The 19,213-nt window shown below is 37.7% G+C and overlaps 1 protein-coding gene across 3 annotated transcripts in view; it reads right to left on the reverse strand.

Annotated features, from left to right (window-relative positions):
- The window catches only part of MCU (mitochondrial calcium uniporter), a 214,315-nt gene that overhangs the window by 96,516 nt on the left and 98,586 nt on the right, over positions 1-19,213 (reverse strand). The window contains exon 1 of one of the 3 annotated variants that reach the window (XM_054572631.1): positions 17,094-17,232. The exons of the other annotated variants lie outside the window; for them this stretch is intronic. Coding sequence (XP_054428606.1) covers positions 17,094-17,111 — 18 coding nt within the window. The 5' untranslated portion in view covers positions 17,112-17,232. Of the gene's footprint in view, positions 1-17,093; positions 17,233-19,213 lie in introns of those variants that run through there. 3 annotated transcript variants of the gene reach the window in all.

The raw sequence follows: 19,213 nt of genomic DNA on the forward strand, positions 1-19,213 counted from the left end.
TACAAAAACAGAAACTTTCAGTCAATATGGCGGAATGGGTAAATATAGCTTCCCTCCTGAGACAATCACATCAAAATTAAAATGTAAGAATTACAACTAAAATATAGAACAACCATCACTCAGAACCGTCACAAACCAAGTTGAATGGAAGTCTGACAACTATGGAATTAAAGAAACCACATCCATCCAGACTGGCTGGAGGGGCAGAGATGAGGAGCAGGCTGGTCCCTTACCCACATGTGGTGGATAACAATTCAGAAGGGATATCTCAGAAGCAAAGAGTCCCAGTCCCATACCAGGCCCCCCAGTCCAGGGTTCCAGTACCAGGAAAATAAGTCCCCATAACTTCTGGCTACAAAAATCAGCAGGGATTGAGCCGGTGGAAGAAACTGCTGGAGTTCCAAGCAGTTCCTTTTAAAAAACCCATAAACAGACTTACTCAGACTCACTCCCTCTGGGCTCCAGCACTAGACACCAGTATGAAAGGCACTAGTGGAATAGAGGAAGGAACTGAAGTATCCGGCACAAGGTGAGAGCTGAGGGGCAGCTTTCTCGCAGACAGAAAGGCAGGAGGCCACTCTCCCTTTCTGAACTTTCTCGCCACGGAGCCACGGAGCCACAGAGCCAGTAGGATGGTACCATCTCTGAGAATCCATCAGTCTGGCTAACACTGTTTGCCCCACCCTGAAGATCCCCAGAGACTCAGTCCCTCTCAACCTACAGGCCTTGGTTTATGCTTCACAACTTCCTAAATCCTCTCAAACAAGCATAGGTCAGCCTCAGTGAGTCCTCAACCCCCGTACCTGTTGCTAAGTAGTCCCAGGCCACACACTAGCAGCAGCCAGCCTAAATTCACAGCTTGGCTTCACCTGGGTCTCTCCAAAACCAGCACAAGCAGCAGCCATCTCAGATTGCTTTATAGCTCAGTCAGGGTGGTCCCAAGCAAAACACAGGTAGGAGCTGACCCTGGTCTGCACCACCCGGGAAACCCCAGAGCCTGTGCACACAGTGTACAGCTACAGACCATGTCAGAGTACCACTACCTAGCACCCAGAGGGCTGTGTCTCCACAGATGGTGGTGGTTGGTAGTTAGTGGTCACAGCCAGTCCTTGCATTCCTTGCAGCTCACTGGGCCTGGGTCAATCCCTCCCATTGACCTGTCAACAGTAATCAAGGCTCAACTATAAAAGCAGTATGTATTCAGCCCACATGAAGGGCACATCTTGAGTACCCAGCCTGAGTGACAGGAGAGGTTGTGCTACTTAACCCTACAGGACACCTACTACATCAGGCCACACTATAGAGACTGGGAGTCATAGCAACTCTACCTAATACATAGAAATAAACACAGGGAGGCTGCCAAAACAAGGAGACAAAGAAACGTGGCCTAAATGAAAGAAAAGAGCAAACTCCAGAAAAAGAACTAAACACAATGGAGATAAGCAATCTATCAGATGTAGAGTTCAAAACACTGGTTATAAGTACGCTCAAGGAACTTAGTGAGGACCTCCACAGCATAAAAAAGACCCAGTCAGAAACGGATACACTAATTGAAATAAAGAACAATTTACAGGGAAACAACAGTAGAGTGGATGAAACCGAGAATAAAATCAACAATATGGAACACAGGAAGCAAAATACAACCAGTCAGAACAACAAGAAGAAAAAAGAATCCAAAAAAACAAAGATAGTATAAGCAGCATCTGGGACAACTTCAAGAGGTCCAACATTCGCATCATAGGGGTGCCAAAAGGAGGAGAGAAAGAGCAAGAATTAAGAAATCTATTTGAAACACAGTGAAAGAAAACTTCCCTATTTTGGTGAAGGAAATAGACATGCAAGTCCAGGAAGCACAGAGAGTCCCAAACAAGATGGATGCAAAGAGGCCCACTCCAAAACACATCATAACTAAAATGCCACAGGTTAAAGATAAAGAGAGAGTCTTACAAGCAGCAAAAGAAGTTAGTTACCTACAGGAGAATTCCCATAAGACTGTCAGCTGATTTCTCCAAAGAAACTTTACAGGCTAGAAGGGATTGGCAAGACATGAAAAACAGGAAACTACAGCCAAGATTGCTCTACCCAGCAAAGATATCATTTAGAATCAAAGGACAGATGAAGAGCTTTCCAGAAAAGAAAAAGCTAAAGGAGTTCATCGTCACCAAACCAGTATTATATGAAATGTTAAAGTGAATTATTTAAGAAAAAGAAGATCAAAACTAAGAACAACAAAATGGCAATAAATACATATCCATCAACAATTGAATCTAAAAACAAACTAAGCACACAAGAAGAACATAGACAGAATCATTGACAAGGGAAGCATTTTGATGATTGCCAGATCGGGGCAGAGGGCGGATTGGGGAATCAGTGAAGAGGTAAGGGGATTAAGAAGGACAAACAGGCCCTAGCTGGTGTGGCTCAGTGGACTGAGCGCCAGCCTGTGAACCAGAGGGTCCCTGGTTTGATTGTCAGTGTAGGGCGCATGCCTGGGTTGCAGGCCAGGTCCTAGCAGGGGGCATGAGCAATGCAACCACATGTTGATGTTTCTCTCCCTCTCTTCCTCCCTCCCCCCTTCCCCTCTCTAAAAATAAATAAATAAAATCTTTAAAAAAAAAAAGAGGTACAAATGGGTACTTTCAGAATAGCCATGGGATGTAAAGTACAGTATAGGAAATGGAGTAGCCAAAGAACTTATATGCACGCCCATGGACATGAACAATGGTTGGGACATTGCCTGAGAGAGTGGGAAGTGCTGAGGAGGAGGGCAAAGAGGGAAGAATTGAGACAATTGTAATAGCAAAATCAATAAAATATAATTAAAAATGTTTTAAAACAGGAAAGAACTAAGAAAGAAAGAAACAGGCAATACTACTTTAAAAAAAAAACATTGGGAGCTAATTACAAGGAAGATCCTTCATATATGCATCTGATTTTTGGAACTTACCACACTTTATTCTCCACCTCGTTCTACCTTATGTGTTTTTCTTGGAATTTATCTGCTTTATCTCTTCCTTTGATAAAATGAACAGTATATGCTCTATACAACTGCTCTCCCCCCTCCCAAAAAAGCCTCTTCATCCTGCAATGTTTAACTTGATATGTTTTGCCTCAAGAAAATGGGCTCGAAATCCCAACACTGTCCTATTAAGCAAGCTCTTTTAGAAAGAGATGGTTCACACTGTATATGCAATACCTCTGAGATGCCAAAGACAGACCCGTATGAGTGACATGTGGCAATTCCATATCTGAGTTCAAAACACATCACTTCAAGGAGCCATAGTTATTTTTTTCCATGCCTTTGTCCTAAAAAAATTATTCACTAAAAGGAATAGCATCACACTTGTTTTAGACATGGTCATGATAGTGAAGGGATGGGAAAACTGAAACATAATCTAGGGATAAAATCCCACTTGATCACGGTGTATGATCTTTTTAATGTACTGATGAATTCAATTGGCTCATATTTTGTTGAGGATTTTTGCACCTATGTTCATCAGGGATATGGCATGAAATATCTTTTTCCATCCTTTTACTTTCCATCTGTGTGTGTCTTGCTCTTTGAAGTGGCTTTCTGGTAGGCACAGTTATGTATAGGTCTTGTTTTCTTCTCTATTCAGGCACCCTATGTCTTTTGATTGGAGAATTTAATCCATTTACATTTAAAGTAATTATTGATAGGTATGTAGTTACTGCCATGTTACTAATCACATTTTTTATCTCCTCCTCCCTCTTAAAGAAGACACTTTTAACATCTCTTGTCATACTGATTTGGTAGTGGTAAACTCCTTTAGCTTTTTCTTGTCTGGGAAGCTCTTTCTCTTTCCTTCAGTTCTTAACGATAGACTTGCTGGGTTGAGTAATCTAGATTGTAGGCACTTGCTTTACATCACTTTGAATAGTTCATCTCTATGTTCATTGCAGCATATTTACAATAGCTAAGATATGACAGAAACCTAAGTGTCTATTGATTGACAATTTAATAAAGAAGTGGTGCACATACACATACAATGGAATATTCCTCAGTGATAAAAAAGAATGAAATCTTACCATTTGTAACAAAATGGATAAACCTAGCGGGTATTATGCTAAGTGAAATAAGTCAGACAAAGACAAATATTATGTGATTTCACTTATATGTGGAATGTAATAAAACAATAAATGAAGAAACAAACTTATTGATACAAAGAACTGAAGGTTGCCAGGTAGGCAGAGGGTTGGGCAACTGGTTGAAATTGCAAAGCGATTAAGAAATACAAATTGGTAGTTACAAAATAATCACAGGATGTAAAGTACAGCATGGATAATATAATCAGTAATATTGTAATAACTATGTATGATGTTGGGGGGGGTGACCATTGATAGGTTTACCAGGGGATCATTTCATAAGTTATACAAATGTCTAACCACTATGGTGTAGACCTGAAACTAATACAATACTGCACGTCAAATGTAACTGAAAAGTAAAAAACAAAAAAAACATAATCTAGTCCTCCAAACTATCGGGAAGCTTTACATAAATGTACCTAGATGGTGTCCCTATGCTGGGCAATAAAATCCAACTTGAAAACAATCCACACATTGGCATTCTCTAGCCAAGGCAGAGCACGGGCAAAGCAGTGGTTTTATTTAAACTATTAAATGAAGAACTTAGGATGGATATTAATCATGCGTCAAGTAAATTCAGCAAAAATTTCATAGCAATTTAGTTACTGTGTCCTTTTTTATGGCTGGGAACTCCCTTCCCACTTTCCTGTGGAACTGTAGACTACAAATTGCCTTATTACAGTGATTTTTCAACCGGTGTCCTGCAAGAATTTTTAAAACACGCAATACTTGACTATTCAGTCAGGGGCACTGGCCTCTTTTCTCTTACACTGTCAAATTAAAAAAATGACAACAGCCAACACAATAATAGCTGTCTGGTATGAATGAATCACAATTATATTTTTTGGAGGGTCAGACTGGCAAAAATTTAATATATTTTTGGTGTGCTGCAGAATTTTAGTAATTAGTTTATGTGTCCCATAAACTAATGAAAATGTTGAAAATCACTGCCATAGTAGGAGGATCCAGTGAGGACAGTAACAGTCACAAATATTTCTAAATTCCCTGGATTCTTGATCATTTATCTGGTTTCCTTTAAAATTCAAGGGCTAGTCACTTGTATGCTACTGCAGGATGTTAGATAGCTACACTAAAGTCACAATAACCTCTGTTGTTCCTGGCCTTGCTAACTACCAGCAAAGATGAAAATAATGCATAAGCCCTACATATGAGGAACTTACAAAACAGTAAAGGAAAATAAACAAATATCCTTGTCAAGTTAAATAAAATTAAAATGGCTTCCTCAGATGAGACAGAAATTCAGTTAGACTTTTAAATATAGATAGGATTTAAATAAATGGAAAAGGACAAGAGAGCATTTGGAGGTGCATGAGTGAAGAAATACATACATGTGAAGATGAAAATGTACCAGGCATGCTACCAATGGAAATGGACCAGTTAAGTAGACTTACTCTTCTACAAGCACTATGTGAGATTTCAGGTGGACCAGTAAGAAACATGGCATTCTTTTGTATTGCCAGTTCTTGGGTTTCCCCCATCCAAATGTGTGGTTACATATACTATTTTGTGGAATCAGCAATAGTAAAAGAGGTTGGAGTAGAGAGAATTGTTATCCAAGGACTAAAGAGAGGAGTCTGCAGTCCTGGCAGCACCCACTATTACCTGCATGGAAGTCACCCCAAATACCTGATGAGACTACAAAGAAGTTTCCCCTTTGCAGCCTATGCATGACCACAAGTCACAGTGTCCTCATTCTATTAGAATCTATTATTTGGATCATCTACAAAGATCCTGCCACTAAAATAGATTCCAGGATCATTATCCCTTTGGCCAATCCACCAAAGACCTTAAGTATATCACATCTCCAAGGGAAGGGATTAATAAAATGGAAGGAACTGACAATAAAGTAAATACCTATTCATCTGAGGAATATTAAGGAAGTCGTCATTCTCATTCTTTACCTAGAAATTAGCTCAGGTTAAGTTCCTACACTTAAGTCTCAACTGATTCCCTGGAAAACAAACCCATCTATTTATGTACAACTACACAGCCACCTACTTTTGAAAACAAACATAAATACTCAAGCCCCAAAAGCCTGTTTTAACACAAAAGAGAATGAACTGAATGATGTCTCATACACAGTATACTTTGTGTATATTTTGCCTTTGGGAATCCTCACCATCTATAACCTGGCTAGCCTTAAGTTGAATTTAACTCCACAATGACTCATTTAAAATTAGTAAATCTAAAAAACAGAGAAAGCTAAGTGTCAGAGACAAAGTAACCAATAGGGAAAAACTAAAAGCTTGTAGCCCAGGCTAAGGATGCATCAGTTTATATACCTAAACAAAGAGGCCCCTACTGGCTCCAAGTAGCTTCAGACTCAACAATTTCTGATCCCCCAAATCTTTGCCTGACAAATTCAATTCATCAAATATTTCCTGATTACCAATAACAAAATACCAAATTCTACAAAAAAATCTCCGTATCTAATATTCCCTCCCTTCATCCTACTCCAGTGTTCCAATTCTTAAAATTATAATAAGATGGTAAAAATACCCAGAAATAAATGAATAAACTATTCACTGAATTACTATCTCTACATGTCAGTCAAACCAATTAAATGGATTTCATAAATCACCAAATTAAAAATTCTGTTCTATTATATTTGCTATTTTACATTTGTAGAGTGTTTTTAATTCTTTAAAAGCCCTTTCCCGCCTAACTTCATTTGACTCTCACAATAAGCTCGTGAATATGAGGAAGGTATTAGCAGGAGAAAACCAGAGATGCAGTTGATATGATAAAACTCAAATAGCACTATTCTTGGTTCGTTCATTCTTTCTCTCTCTCACTCTTTTTCACTCTGGCTAGACCTTTCTGGATGATGGGAATATTGGGGGAGTGGTGAGGTGAAACTCTGCGGCTTTCCAACTAAATAAAGTAGGCCTCATGTGCCTGCTTTATTAAGAGATTACGGTAAGTTTGTTTTAACACATGATGACAAAAGTATCTTTCCTCCGCTCTTCCAAATTCATCCAAACATACTCATAGATACACACACAGCGTTAGCCAAGCAACATCTTAGTGCCTTACTTAGTACAAAAGAACTGACAAACTTTATTTTCCATTTTCTTCTTCCACAGTTATTTTTCAGACTACTTTTGAGATATAATTTACATGCCATAAAATTCACCCTTTTCAAGTATACAATTCAGTGATCTTTAGTATGTAACCATCATTTAAAGTTATGTAACCATCATCACTATCTAATTCTAAAATATTTTTGTCACTCCAAAAAGAAACCTCATGCATATTAGTAGTCTCTCCTCACCCCCTTTCATGCAACTCTGGCAACCACTAATTTATTTTCTGTCTCTATGGATTGCCTGTTCTGGATATTACATACAAATGGAATCAGGTAGTATATGGTCTTTTGTGACTGTCTTTCATCTAGCATAATATTTGCAAGGTTCATCTATGTTATAGTATAATATGTTATAGTTCATCTATGTATCAGTACTCATTCACTTTTGTTGCCAAATATTCCATTGTATGGACATAACACATTCTATTTATCCATTCATTAGTTCATAGACATTTGGGTTATTTCTACTTTTTGACTATTATGAATAATTTATACTACATATAAATGTTTATTCAAGTTTGTATAGACAAATGTTTTCATTTATCTTAGGTTTACAAGGTCTGTCCAGAAGGTATCCTGTCATGTAATATGAAAAACAGAGACATTTATGGAAGAAGATACAAGAAACATTGTGCATAGGACAATGACCCTCAGTTCCCTTCAAAGCAGGCACCTTGAGGCCTCACACAGTTCCCCCAATCATCATCAACTGCCCCATCGTATTTTTCTGAATCTCATGCATGGTCTGAAATCTCTTCCCTTTCAAAGGTGATTTTAGTTTTGGGAAAAGCTAGAATCACAGGGTACCAAATCTGGCCTGTAGGGGGACTGGGTGATTTGATGTTTTATCAAAAGACTCTGCACAAGACGTGATGCACGAGCAAGCAGGTTATCATGATGAAGCTTCCAATCACTAGTGGTCCATAGCTGCAGCCTTCTGAATCATCCAAATAGTTTCCATGAAGGAATATTCAAGCTTAACCCAAAATTTGATGCAGACTCATTGCTCTACTCAGTCATTTTGAAAGTGATGGCAGCACAGTGCACATGCTCACTCAACGGCATCTACCGCCCCCACTGACTAGTACAGTGAAGTTGTCATTGTTTATGCATGCACATTCCAGTCCGCTCTCCCTGGCTGCCAGGTTATATCGATGTCGCGCAAACCACTGCTGTTGTATTATCAATGGCTGGACTTTTTCTACACAGATCTCGTATGCTCAACTTTGACTATTATTTCTCTCAAGGCATTTCATATACTACCTCTGGCATGGGAGAGTCAGGTAACAAAATCTGGTTCAGTTAATTACTACACAAAACTTTCATGCTGTGAAGAACTGGGAAGACAAGTAGCCTTCTCATAAACCAGTTAAAAATCATAAATTAAATAAATTTTCAAAATGCTTCTCAAGTAAAACAATTCTTGTTTCACTAGAATACCATGTTGAGAGTCAAAAGAAGATTCTTCCCCTATTCCACTCACCAAAATAGGAAATTATATAGAACAATATTTTTTCCACAAACCTATTCTGTCCTTTGTATTTCTTCTCTCAGAAAATGGTACCATAATTTAGGTGTCAAAATTACACATTTGGCCATCCTTCCTTACTCCTTCCTTCCAATTTCCTTCATTCAGTCACCAAAGACTGTGGGTTCTAGTTCTTAAATAGCTGTTCAATCCATCTATTTCAATATCTTCAAGGCTAAACTGTACCAATCCCATTTTCTCACTACCTCCAATCTATCCTCCACAACATAACCATAATTATAGTTCAAAAATGCTAATCTTTTCATGTCGCTCCCTCACTTGAACCCCATTTCATTAGCTTTAGGAATTTTCAAAATTCCAAATATTTAAAGGGAGGAACCAAAGTAGTATCAGATTTCCAAGAGTCAAGAGTCATGATACACATTTGGGAAAAGTGCCAGAAGAAATTATATGGATAAGTAAAATGCCAGGGGGTAAACAGAAGAGCAGGGGCGGGGCCATGCTATGATTAAAGCCAATGCTAAAGTCGGCATAAAAACTATTTTTAAAAATCAGCAAATTGCCTTTGTGGCACATTAAAATTATAATATTACTTCACATATCATTTATATTAGATTTTTCAATTTGATAAATATAAAATAGAATGCCTTCTATATGGAAGGCTCTAGATTAGCCACCTATTTCTAATAAACCTCCATTCCAGAGACTTATTACAATTTCCCTTCCTCAACAGCATCCCCCCGCAAGATAATACCTTCTCTACCTTCATTTTAAAACACCATTACAAAGTATTTATCAATGGAATAACATGATATCTGCAATTTGCTTTAAAATAATTCTGGGAAGAGAGTAAGGAAAGATAAAACAAAATTGGCAAAATGTGAATATGCTGAAGCCGGCTAATGGATATGTCAGGGTTCACGAGTTATTCTCTTTTCTTCATGTAGTTTTGAAAATTTTCTATAATAAGTAAAACAAAACAAAAAAATTATAAGAGTGACCCAGTGCTGAAAACATAATAATTTTCTTTTGGTAAGGTGTCATATAGGATAGGGAGATTTTCATATTTCAGACACCATTTTGGTATAATTTTGAACCACAACTAAAAAGGTTATTCTTTCAAATTTAATTGTAGAACAGAAAAATCTTATACAAAAAGTTACCAAAAAATGTAAGACAAATCAAATAAGATTAATTTTCTTAGGTAACAGCTTCTGCAACTACAATATGGAAACCACATTTGTTTTAAAAAACTTGAGCAGCTCCATGCTTCTCTTCTTTTGTTCCTAAACCCATTTTAGGAAAAAAATTATTAAAGTTAGTATCTCTTGCACAAATTCTTGATTTTAAACAGTCCTGGTCTATATTATAGGATAGACTGTAGGGTATTCTATACATTCAGTAATAAAGTTTTTAAAAATATGATCATGCTGTTCTCTTTATCTCTAAAACTACCCTTAGGTTGGTTACTCCCTCTCTTCCCAGAATTATTTTAAAGCAAATTGCCCTATAGCAGGGTTTCTTAATTTTAGCACTACTGACATTTTGGGCTGAATAATTCTTTGTTGTGAGGGGCTCTCCTGTGTATTACAGTATATTTAGAAGCATCCCTGATACTAGTAGCTTTGCTGCCCCCCACCAGTTGCTGACAACAAAAAACATCTTCCAACACTGCCAAATCTCTCTTGCAATGCAAACTTACCTCTTATTGAGAAACAATGCCCTACAGCAATTAGATAGTATGGTTTTTTTTCAGTTGCTTGTTTAAAAAAATACTCTAATTTTGTTTAGCTTCATAAATACATTTTCCTAATCTAAGACAGTGAGACACCCTGGAATATGTGTGTATGTCTATGTCTATGTCTATGTATATATATTTTACTATAGTTACTTATAGGAACAGTTTCCTAGTCACAGAATCATAGAAGCAGCTTAATAATCTAGTTTGGTGTTCTCAGTATGGACCACAGCCAAGATCAACGACTGTACGTTCAAGAGGTTATAGGTTCTCGATAAGTTTTAAATTTTGTGCCTTGATCACTGGTAATCTTTGAAAATTTGGATCATCTGAAAGGATATTTTATAATTGAGTGCTTCCAGGATATTTGTGTCCCCCTTTTGTGTTTACCAACACAGAAAGTCATCAGTGTCCCTCACCATCCTAGGCTAATGAAAACAGCAGAGGCAGACAATACAGTTCGGCTGTTGAAGGTTAAATAATACCATGATGTACTACATAAGAGACAGTTTTAATAGAAACATTATAGGAGAATTATATGATTATCTAGTTCACATTATTCTAGGTAGCCTAATCCAAAAGAGCTTATAAAATAAGGAGCAGTAATATATTCACATCAGAAGCAGCATTTTACTTTCAGCAAACCATTATCATTCATCATATTAATGTTGTTAATATGTTGGTTTTGTAGTTTTGTTTGTACTTCAATTGTTTTGGTTTTGTGGTTCCACATGGATGTAGCAGAGGGAACTGCTATTTAGCTTTATGTTTATCCACACTATTTAAGTATATTATTAAAAACAACAATATAGTTTAAATCAACACTTAGAATATTTGTCCCTTTTAAAGGATCTACATATTACTCAAATTTGAAAACTGCTGATGTAGTCCAATGCCTTCATTTTACTCAAAAGAAACTGTAGTCACATGGTATTAGTAATTTGTCCAAAATCACTCACCTAATCACTGGCAGAGTATCAAAACTGCAGGTCTACTCATGTACCTATTATCATACAGTTCAGTGTCTTTTGTAAATAACACACTTAAGTAAACATAATTAAAGTTTTTTTCTTCATACCATATTCTAAACTGCACTTAGAATATGTATGAAACAGGGAAACTATGAGAAACTTACCGCAAACTGTATCAGCATGAAAAAGGACATAGAAACTATCAATAAGAAACAAGAGGAAATGAAGAATACAGTTTCTGAATTGAAGAACACAGTAGAAGGAATCGAAAGCAGGCTAGACGAAACTGAGGACCCAATCAGTGAGCTGGAGGACAAGGTAGAAAAAAGCTCCCAGAAAGAGCAAGAAAATGAAAAAAGACTCAAAAAGAATGAAGAGGCATTTAAAGAAATGCAGGACAACTTGAAACGCAATAATATCCGTATAATAGGGATACCAGAAGGAGAAGAGGATGAAGAAGGGACAGAGAACCTGTTTGAAAAAGTAATGATGGAAAACTTCCCTCATTGGAGGAGAGAAAAAGTCACACAAGTCCAGGAAGCACAGAGGGTCCCAGTCAAGAGGAACCCAATAAGGCCAACTCCAAGAAACATCATCATGAAAATGGCAAACAGCAAAGACAAACAGAGAATCCTAAAGCAAGCCAGAGAAGAGGTAGTAACATATAAGGGAGCCCCAATACAGCTAACAGCTGACTTCTCAACAGAAACACTGCAAGCCAGAAGGGAATGGCAAGAAATATTCCAAGGCATGAAAAGCAAAGGCCTGTAACCAAGACTGCTCTACCCAGCAAGGCTCTCAATTAAAATGGAAGGCGAAATAAGGAGTTTCCCAGACAAAAGAAGGCTAAAAGAATACACCTCCACCCAACCAGCACTGCAAAATATGCTAACGGGACTGCTTTAAGATGAAGAAAAAGTTTCTATGAATTCCCAGTTCCTTTTAGAGTTGCCAGTACTTGATATTACCAATATCTTTAATACTCATTAATCTGTGACAATGATGTTATTTTAATTGTTACTTTACTATTTGTTGACACTAAACCTGTTTTTGTGTATTTCTTGCCTATTTTTTTTTTTCTAAAAGCTTTAAATGACTTTTTGGTATTCTTGTTCCATTTATTGATTAAAGGTTTGTAGAACTTTTTTCCCTAAAATAAAAACAAAACAAAAAACCCTATTAACCATGTTTTAGATGTGTTGCAAATACTTTCCTATTCTATTCCTTGTCCTTTAACTTTTTTTATACGTATATTACTATAGTGTTAAATGTTTAATATAGTCATATTGTCAATATTTACTTTATAACTTCTGGGGTTGAATATTTTACTTTAGGTCATGAAAAATATTAGTTCTATTTTCTCCTAAAACTCCTTAGATTCTACATATTGATTTTTAACTCACCTGAATATTTCTTGTATAATGTGTGAAATAGGGCTCTATATTTGTTTTATTTCAAGTAATAGTGGTCCATGCACCTTATTTGTTAAATAAGCCTTATGCTACCCATTATTTGAAATATCAACTTAATCATACATATATTAACCAGATATATATGTTTGTCTCTAGAATGCTCATTATATTTCATTGATCTACTTGATTATTTCTGTGCTGGTGTCATGTTGGTTTAATTGCTGAGACTTTATAATGGTTTTAAATTTTTTTAATATTTTATACTTAACTTTGACATTTAAAAAAATAAATAAAATCAATCTGCATTTAAGAAGGAAAGAAAGAGAGAGAGATGGAACTCCTACCTTTGCAACAACATGGATGGAACTGGAGAATATTAAGCTAAGTGAAATAAGCCAGTTGATTAAAGACAATTACCATATGATCTCACTCATAAGTGGACTCTATTCAACAAAATAAACTAATGAACAAAATAAACCATAGGCACGGAAACATGGAGCAGACTGAAAGTGACAAGAGGGGAGGGGTAAAGAGGACAATTGTGGAGAGACAGAGAAGGGACTAGACAAAGAACATGTATGAATGACCCATGGACATGGACAACAGAGTGGGAATTGACTGTGGGAGTGGGGGCTGGGGGTGTGATGGGTACAGGGGGATAAAAGGGGAAAATTGAGACAACTGTAATAGAATAAACATGATTTATAAGTTAAAAAAATAAATAAAAAGATTACATGGTTATTATTCTTGATCATGGAAGGTACTAAGATTCAAATCCCAAATCTCATACCTGTTAAGTTTTCGTGACATTTAAGAAGCTTATCCCTGGCCAGTGTGGCTCAGCTGGTTAGAGCGTCATCCCATAAACCAAAAGGTGGAAGGTTCAATTCCCAGTCAGGGAACATGCCTGGGTTGAGGGTTAGGTCCCAGGGTTCAGTCCCGATCAGGGTGTATACGAGAGGCAACTGATTGATGTTTCTCTCTCACATCAATGTTTCTGTCCCTCTCTCTCCTCCTCCCTTCTCCTCTCTCTAAAATCAATAAGCATCCCCTCTGGTGGGGATAAGAAAAAAAGTTGCTTAAATATTGCAATTTTTGCATAACCCTGAAACATATAAAAAGTTTTCCCACCATAGCAATTTGTTACATTACCTATATAGGACATTCATATAATAGAATATTTAAGTAAAGATACGTGAGGATTTATTAACTAATATTGTGTATCAGATGGGTGTTAAATGCTTTATATTACCTCATTTAACCTTCCAAAACAATCCTACCCCCATTTTACAAATGAGGTTTATTAGCTAAATCATATAAGTCTTAAGCTGAAAAGTCCAAAATGAAAACAAAGTCTGATTCCAGATTCTAAACTTGAGCTTTATGAAAAGTTGACATATATTAAAATTGTGGTGTGTCACATGAAAAGATATTCAATGTGATGCTATGTGATAAAAAACACTTTAAAAAATAGCATATACAGGAAAAGTCAGGAAGGATCTATACCAAATTGTTAACAGTGAATATCATCACTGGTTCTTATTTCCATATATTTGCATTTTTTAATTTACTATTTGCAGTGAGTAAATATTGCTTGTTAAACAACAAAACAACAGCAAAGTTTTTTGTTTTTAATACTTACCCAAGGATATGTTCATTGATTTTAGAGAGAGAGTAAGGGGTAATGAAAGAAAGAGAAACATCAATATGAGAGAGAAACATCAATCCGTTGCCTTCCATACACACCCCAGCCAGAGATCGAGCCCACAACCTAGGTAGGTGCCCTGATCGATGATCAAACCCACAACCTTATTTCATGTACAGGATGACACTCCAACCAACTGAGACACCCCGGCCAAGGCAACAGACATATGCTGGGCAATCTAGTCATTCAGAGCAGTCTTGGGAACAAGACTCCCATGTTCCAGTTACAAATCATGCCTTTGGCTTCAAGAGCTTAAAATAATTTTTTTTTAACTTTCCTTTTCCTATTTTTTACAGTAGGTCATCTCAATATGAGGATTTACCTACAAATGTAAGAAAGGGTTTCCCCCCCCACACACACATATTATGGTTGAACATTTTTAAAAAAGATTTTATTTATTTATTCAGAGAGGGGGAAGGTAGTGAGAAAGAGAGGGAGAAAAAGATCACTGTGAAGGAGAAACATCAATTGGTGGCCCCTCACATGCACCCCAACCGGGGATGACTAGGTCCACAAACTAGGCATGAACCCTGACCTAGAATCAAACTGACAACCTTTTGCTTTACGGGATGATACCCAACCAACTGAGCCACATCAGCCAGGAAGAGGCTGAACATTTTTTCATGTGATAATTACTAATACATGACAGCTTTCAAAGCTTCCCTATGACACAACTTGAGAATTATGCTGGAAATTTAACAAGTTCATTAAACATTAATAAGTTTCAAAGAAATACTGTATTTGTGGAATTTATTGGCTAATCATTTAAAGTGAACATTCCTTTCACTATGCTTTTAAAACCCATTTACTTCTGAAAGAAGCCAGTATTTGCGGAAAACAGAGGAGTCTTCAATATCTGCGATGGTAGAAATTAGCCTTTAATAGTTGATTTTACTCTAATTCTTGATTTTGGAGCAACAATGTGAGCAGTCATATCAGCAGTAGAGAACAAAAAGGAAGTTACTGGTTTGCTAATGTATAATAGCCATGGGATTATTTGTGTAAATTTAATTTTCTGTTCTGATCTACTTTTCATTTGACTATTAGAAACAGAAGAAAGGTGACGTTAGACAATCTTAGTTGTAACTGCTAGGATATGAAACTATGAAAATGCCTGAAGCTTAAAAACAAAAGTTAGCCAAATTTTTCCCTGAAACAAAAATGAAACTACTCAAGAAATATGAATATTTTATTAACACTACCAGTGCCTTCACCACAGAAGTTAGGTTTTCCTTGTTTCATTAGTTTCCTATTGTCTCTAAAAAATTACTACAAATTTAGTGGCTTAAAACAGCACATTTATTCTCTTACAGTTCTGGTAGTCAGAAATTCAAAGTGAGTCTCACTGAGCTAAATAAATTCAAGGTTTCAGCAGGGCTGGTGGTTCCTTCTAGAGGCTCTGAGTGGAGTATCCACCTCCTTGCCTTTTTCTGCTCTGAAGGGCCTCTTGCGCTCCTTGACTCAAGACCCCTTTCTCACATCACTCCAACCTCTTTCTACAGCCAGCACACCTCCTACTACAGACTCTCATCTCTTGCCTCATTATAAGGACTCTTGTGATTATATTAGACCCAAAATAATCTCCCCATCTCAAGATTCTTAATTATAATATCCAAAGAATGAAATAATCAATTTGTAAAGCACTGCATACCTCCTACTAATTGGTTGGTATGTGCGGAAAAATAATTGGCCAAAGAGTTTGAGAGTAGCAAAGATTTGTGACTCAACAATAAAGTGTGCAACTACATTGCTATCAAGTCTCTGGAAAAATGAAACTAAGTATTACACCTTCTGCTACCTCATGCTTTATCCACTTAATAAAAATCAACCACAATAAAAGGCTACTGCATGAACCAATTACATATAACCCTGGATCCAAAAAATATTTCATTCTACATCCAATAAGACCCAAGGACAAATGGCTATATATATTCAGCTGTGTAGACATAATGGAAAACAGTGAACAATATATCCTCTCAGTGTTTCCTGTACATTCTTTATCAGCTTGAAATATATATAGATATCTATTTAAAAATTATTGAGACATATTGGGTCCTACACTATCTTCATAGTACTATACTTTTGTGTGCTAGATAAAAATAATAATAAAGCATCATTATACAACTTACAAGGGGATTGCGTTATCTAAATTTGTAAATAATTTGTAAGAAACTTTATATACTATCAATCCATCTTCCCTCAGTCCATCTACAGCTGCGGTAGTACTAGTGCATGTCTTAATTTAAATTTGAATCCTCTTTCCCACTTGTGGCAACATACCAGCTATCCAAAGAAGAGGATATTGCCAATTAAGATTTCTTTTGACTTTTGGTCAATATGGTGGTGTAGGTAAATGCTGTACTCAAATCCTCCCAAAACTACATCAAAAATACAACTGAACTACTACAGAGCAACCATCATTCAGAACTACGTGAAATGTAGCCGAATGAAGTACTGCAACTAGTGATTTAAGAAGCCACTTCAAGACTGGTAAAAGGAATAGATCCACAGGACAGGCTGGTCCAACACCCACACGTGCCAGATAAAAATCAGGAGGGATACCTCAGTTGCTCCTGACATAGTCCCTGAGGAGTGAGGGGTCCTGGGGTTACATCAGGCCCCACAGCCCAGGGTTCCAGTGCCAAGAAGAGAAGTCACCATAACTTCTGGCTGTGAACACCAGCAGGGCCTACCATCAGGTAGTTCAGTTGGTTAGAGCATCATCCCGATAGTCCATGGTTGCAGGTTTGATCTCTGGTCAGGGCACATAAATAAATTGAAAAACAAATCAATATTTCTCTCTTCCTCTCTCTAAAAATCAATAAATAAATTTAAAAAAGAACAACAACCAGTGGGGGCCCCTGCCAGGTAGCTCAGTCAGTTAAAGCATTGGCGCAATATGCGAAAGTTGAGAGCTTGATCCCAGTCAGGGCACATACAATGTCAAAACAAAAACGGTAGGGATTGTGGCTGAGTGTGACAGAGGGCCTCTAGAGTCCTAGGCAGATCCTCTTAAAGGGCCCATGCATGGACTTACTTGGACTCCTTCGGAGCTCCAGCATGGGGGCAGCTGTTTGAAAAAATCCAGGGATATACAAGGAGGAACTAAATTGTCTGGCATCAGGGCAAGAGCTAGGGTGGGGGGGGGCAGCTTTCTGCCAGACAAAGTTCTAGCAGAGGCCACTGTTCCATTTGTAAGGAACCCTCAACCCCTACAAATCACACAGACGGGTACCATATCTGAGTCTCCATCAATCTGGCTCACACATTTTGCCCAACCCTGGTGATTCCCTGACACGCTGCCCCACCCAACTTGTAGGCACACCCAAGATTTCCTATAAAAACTGCCATTCTTGGCTCCTGCTGCAGAATTTCCTAAAATCTCTCAAAGGGTCACAAAATGCAAACAAGCAGCATCTGGCCTTCTTGTGTTCCATACCTCTCACTAAGAGTCCCCAGGCCCGCCACTACCAGCAACCAGCCTTGGTTCACAGCTTAGCCTCTAATGGGCACCTCCAAGGCCAGCACAAATAACAGGCATCTTCAGATTGCACTGTAGTTTATGCTGGGTGGTCCCATAGCAAGGCTCCATAGACAGCTTCCAACCAGGTCAGATTACAACCCTACTACCTCCCCGATCGACATACTCTAGGGGCGTACTCAGTGAACACCAAAGCCCCACTGCGGCAAGTCCTGCTCTGTAGGGCTGGCTCCTGCACAGAAGCTACTCTGCTGTCATAGCAACTGATCCACCTGGTGATCAATCCCTCCCAGTGACACCAACAGCAATCAAGGCTCAACTACAACGGGACTGGTGCACACAGCCCACACAGAGGCATACCTGGAGTGGCTAGCTTGGGCGACAGGGAAGTTGTACCATTGAGCCTTACAGAATACCTACTATACAAGGCCACTCTGCCAAGACCAGGAGACATACTAGTTCTACCTAATACACAGAAACAAACTTAGGGGACAAAATTTGGAGACAAGAAGCAGGTCCCAAATGAAAGAAAAGGAGAAATCTCCAGAAAAAGAATGAACTAAAATGGAGGCAAGCAAACTACTAGATACAGAATTCAACATAATGGTTATAAGGATGCTCAAGGAACTCAGTGGGAACTTTGAGAAACTTAATGAGAACTTCAAGAGAATGAAATCATAAAAGAAGAACTGAAATGAAGAATCATTTGCAGGGAATCAATAGTAGACTAGATGACGCCAAGAAGCAAATCAGTAATTTGGAATATAAGGAAGGAAAATAACACCCAATCAGAACAGTGGGGCAAAAAAGGAATAAAAACAAAATAAAGACAAGATAAGGAGCCTCTGGGAGAACCTCAAGCATACCAACATTTGCATCATGGGTGTGCCAGAAGGAGAAGAGAGAGAACAAGAAGTTGAAAACCTATTTGAAAAAAGTAATGACAGAAAACTTCCCTAACCTGGCTAAGGAAATAGGCTTACAAGTCTAGGAAGCACACAGTACCAAACAACATGAACCCAAAGAGGCACACACCAAGACACATTATGATTAAAATGCAAAAGGTTAAAGACAAAGTGAGAATCTTAAAAGCAGCAAGAGAAAAGCGGTTAGTTACCTACAAGGGAACTCCCATAAGACTGTCAGTTGATTTCTCAACAGAAACTTTGCAGGCCAGAAGGGATTCGCAAGAAACATTCAA

Source organism: Pteronotus mesoamericanus, unplaced genomic scaffold (genome assembly GCF_021234165.1).
Source record: "Pteronotus mesoamericanus isolate MK-2021 breed Mesoamerican mustached bat unplaced genomic scaffold, CSHL_Meso_final contig_24, whole genome shotgun sequence".
NCBI lineage: Eukaryota > Metazoa > Chordata > Mammalia > Chiroptera > Mormoopidae > Pteronotus > Pteronotus mesoamericanus.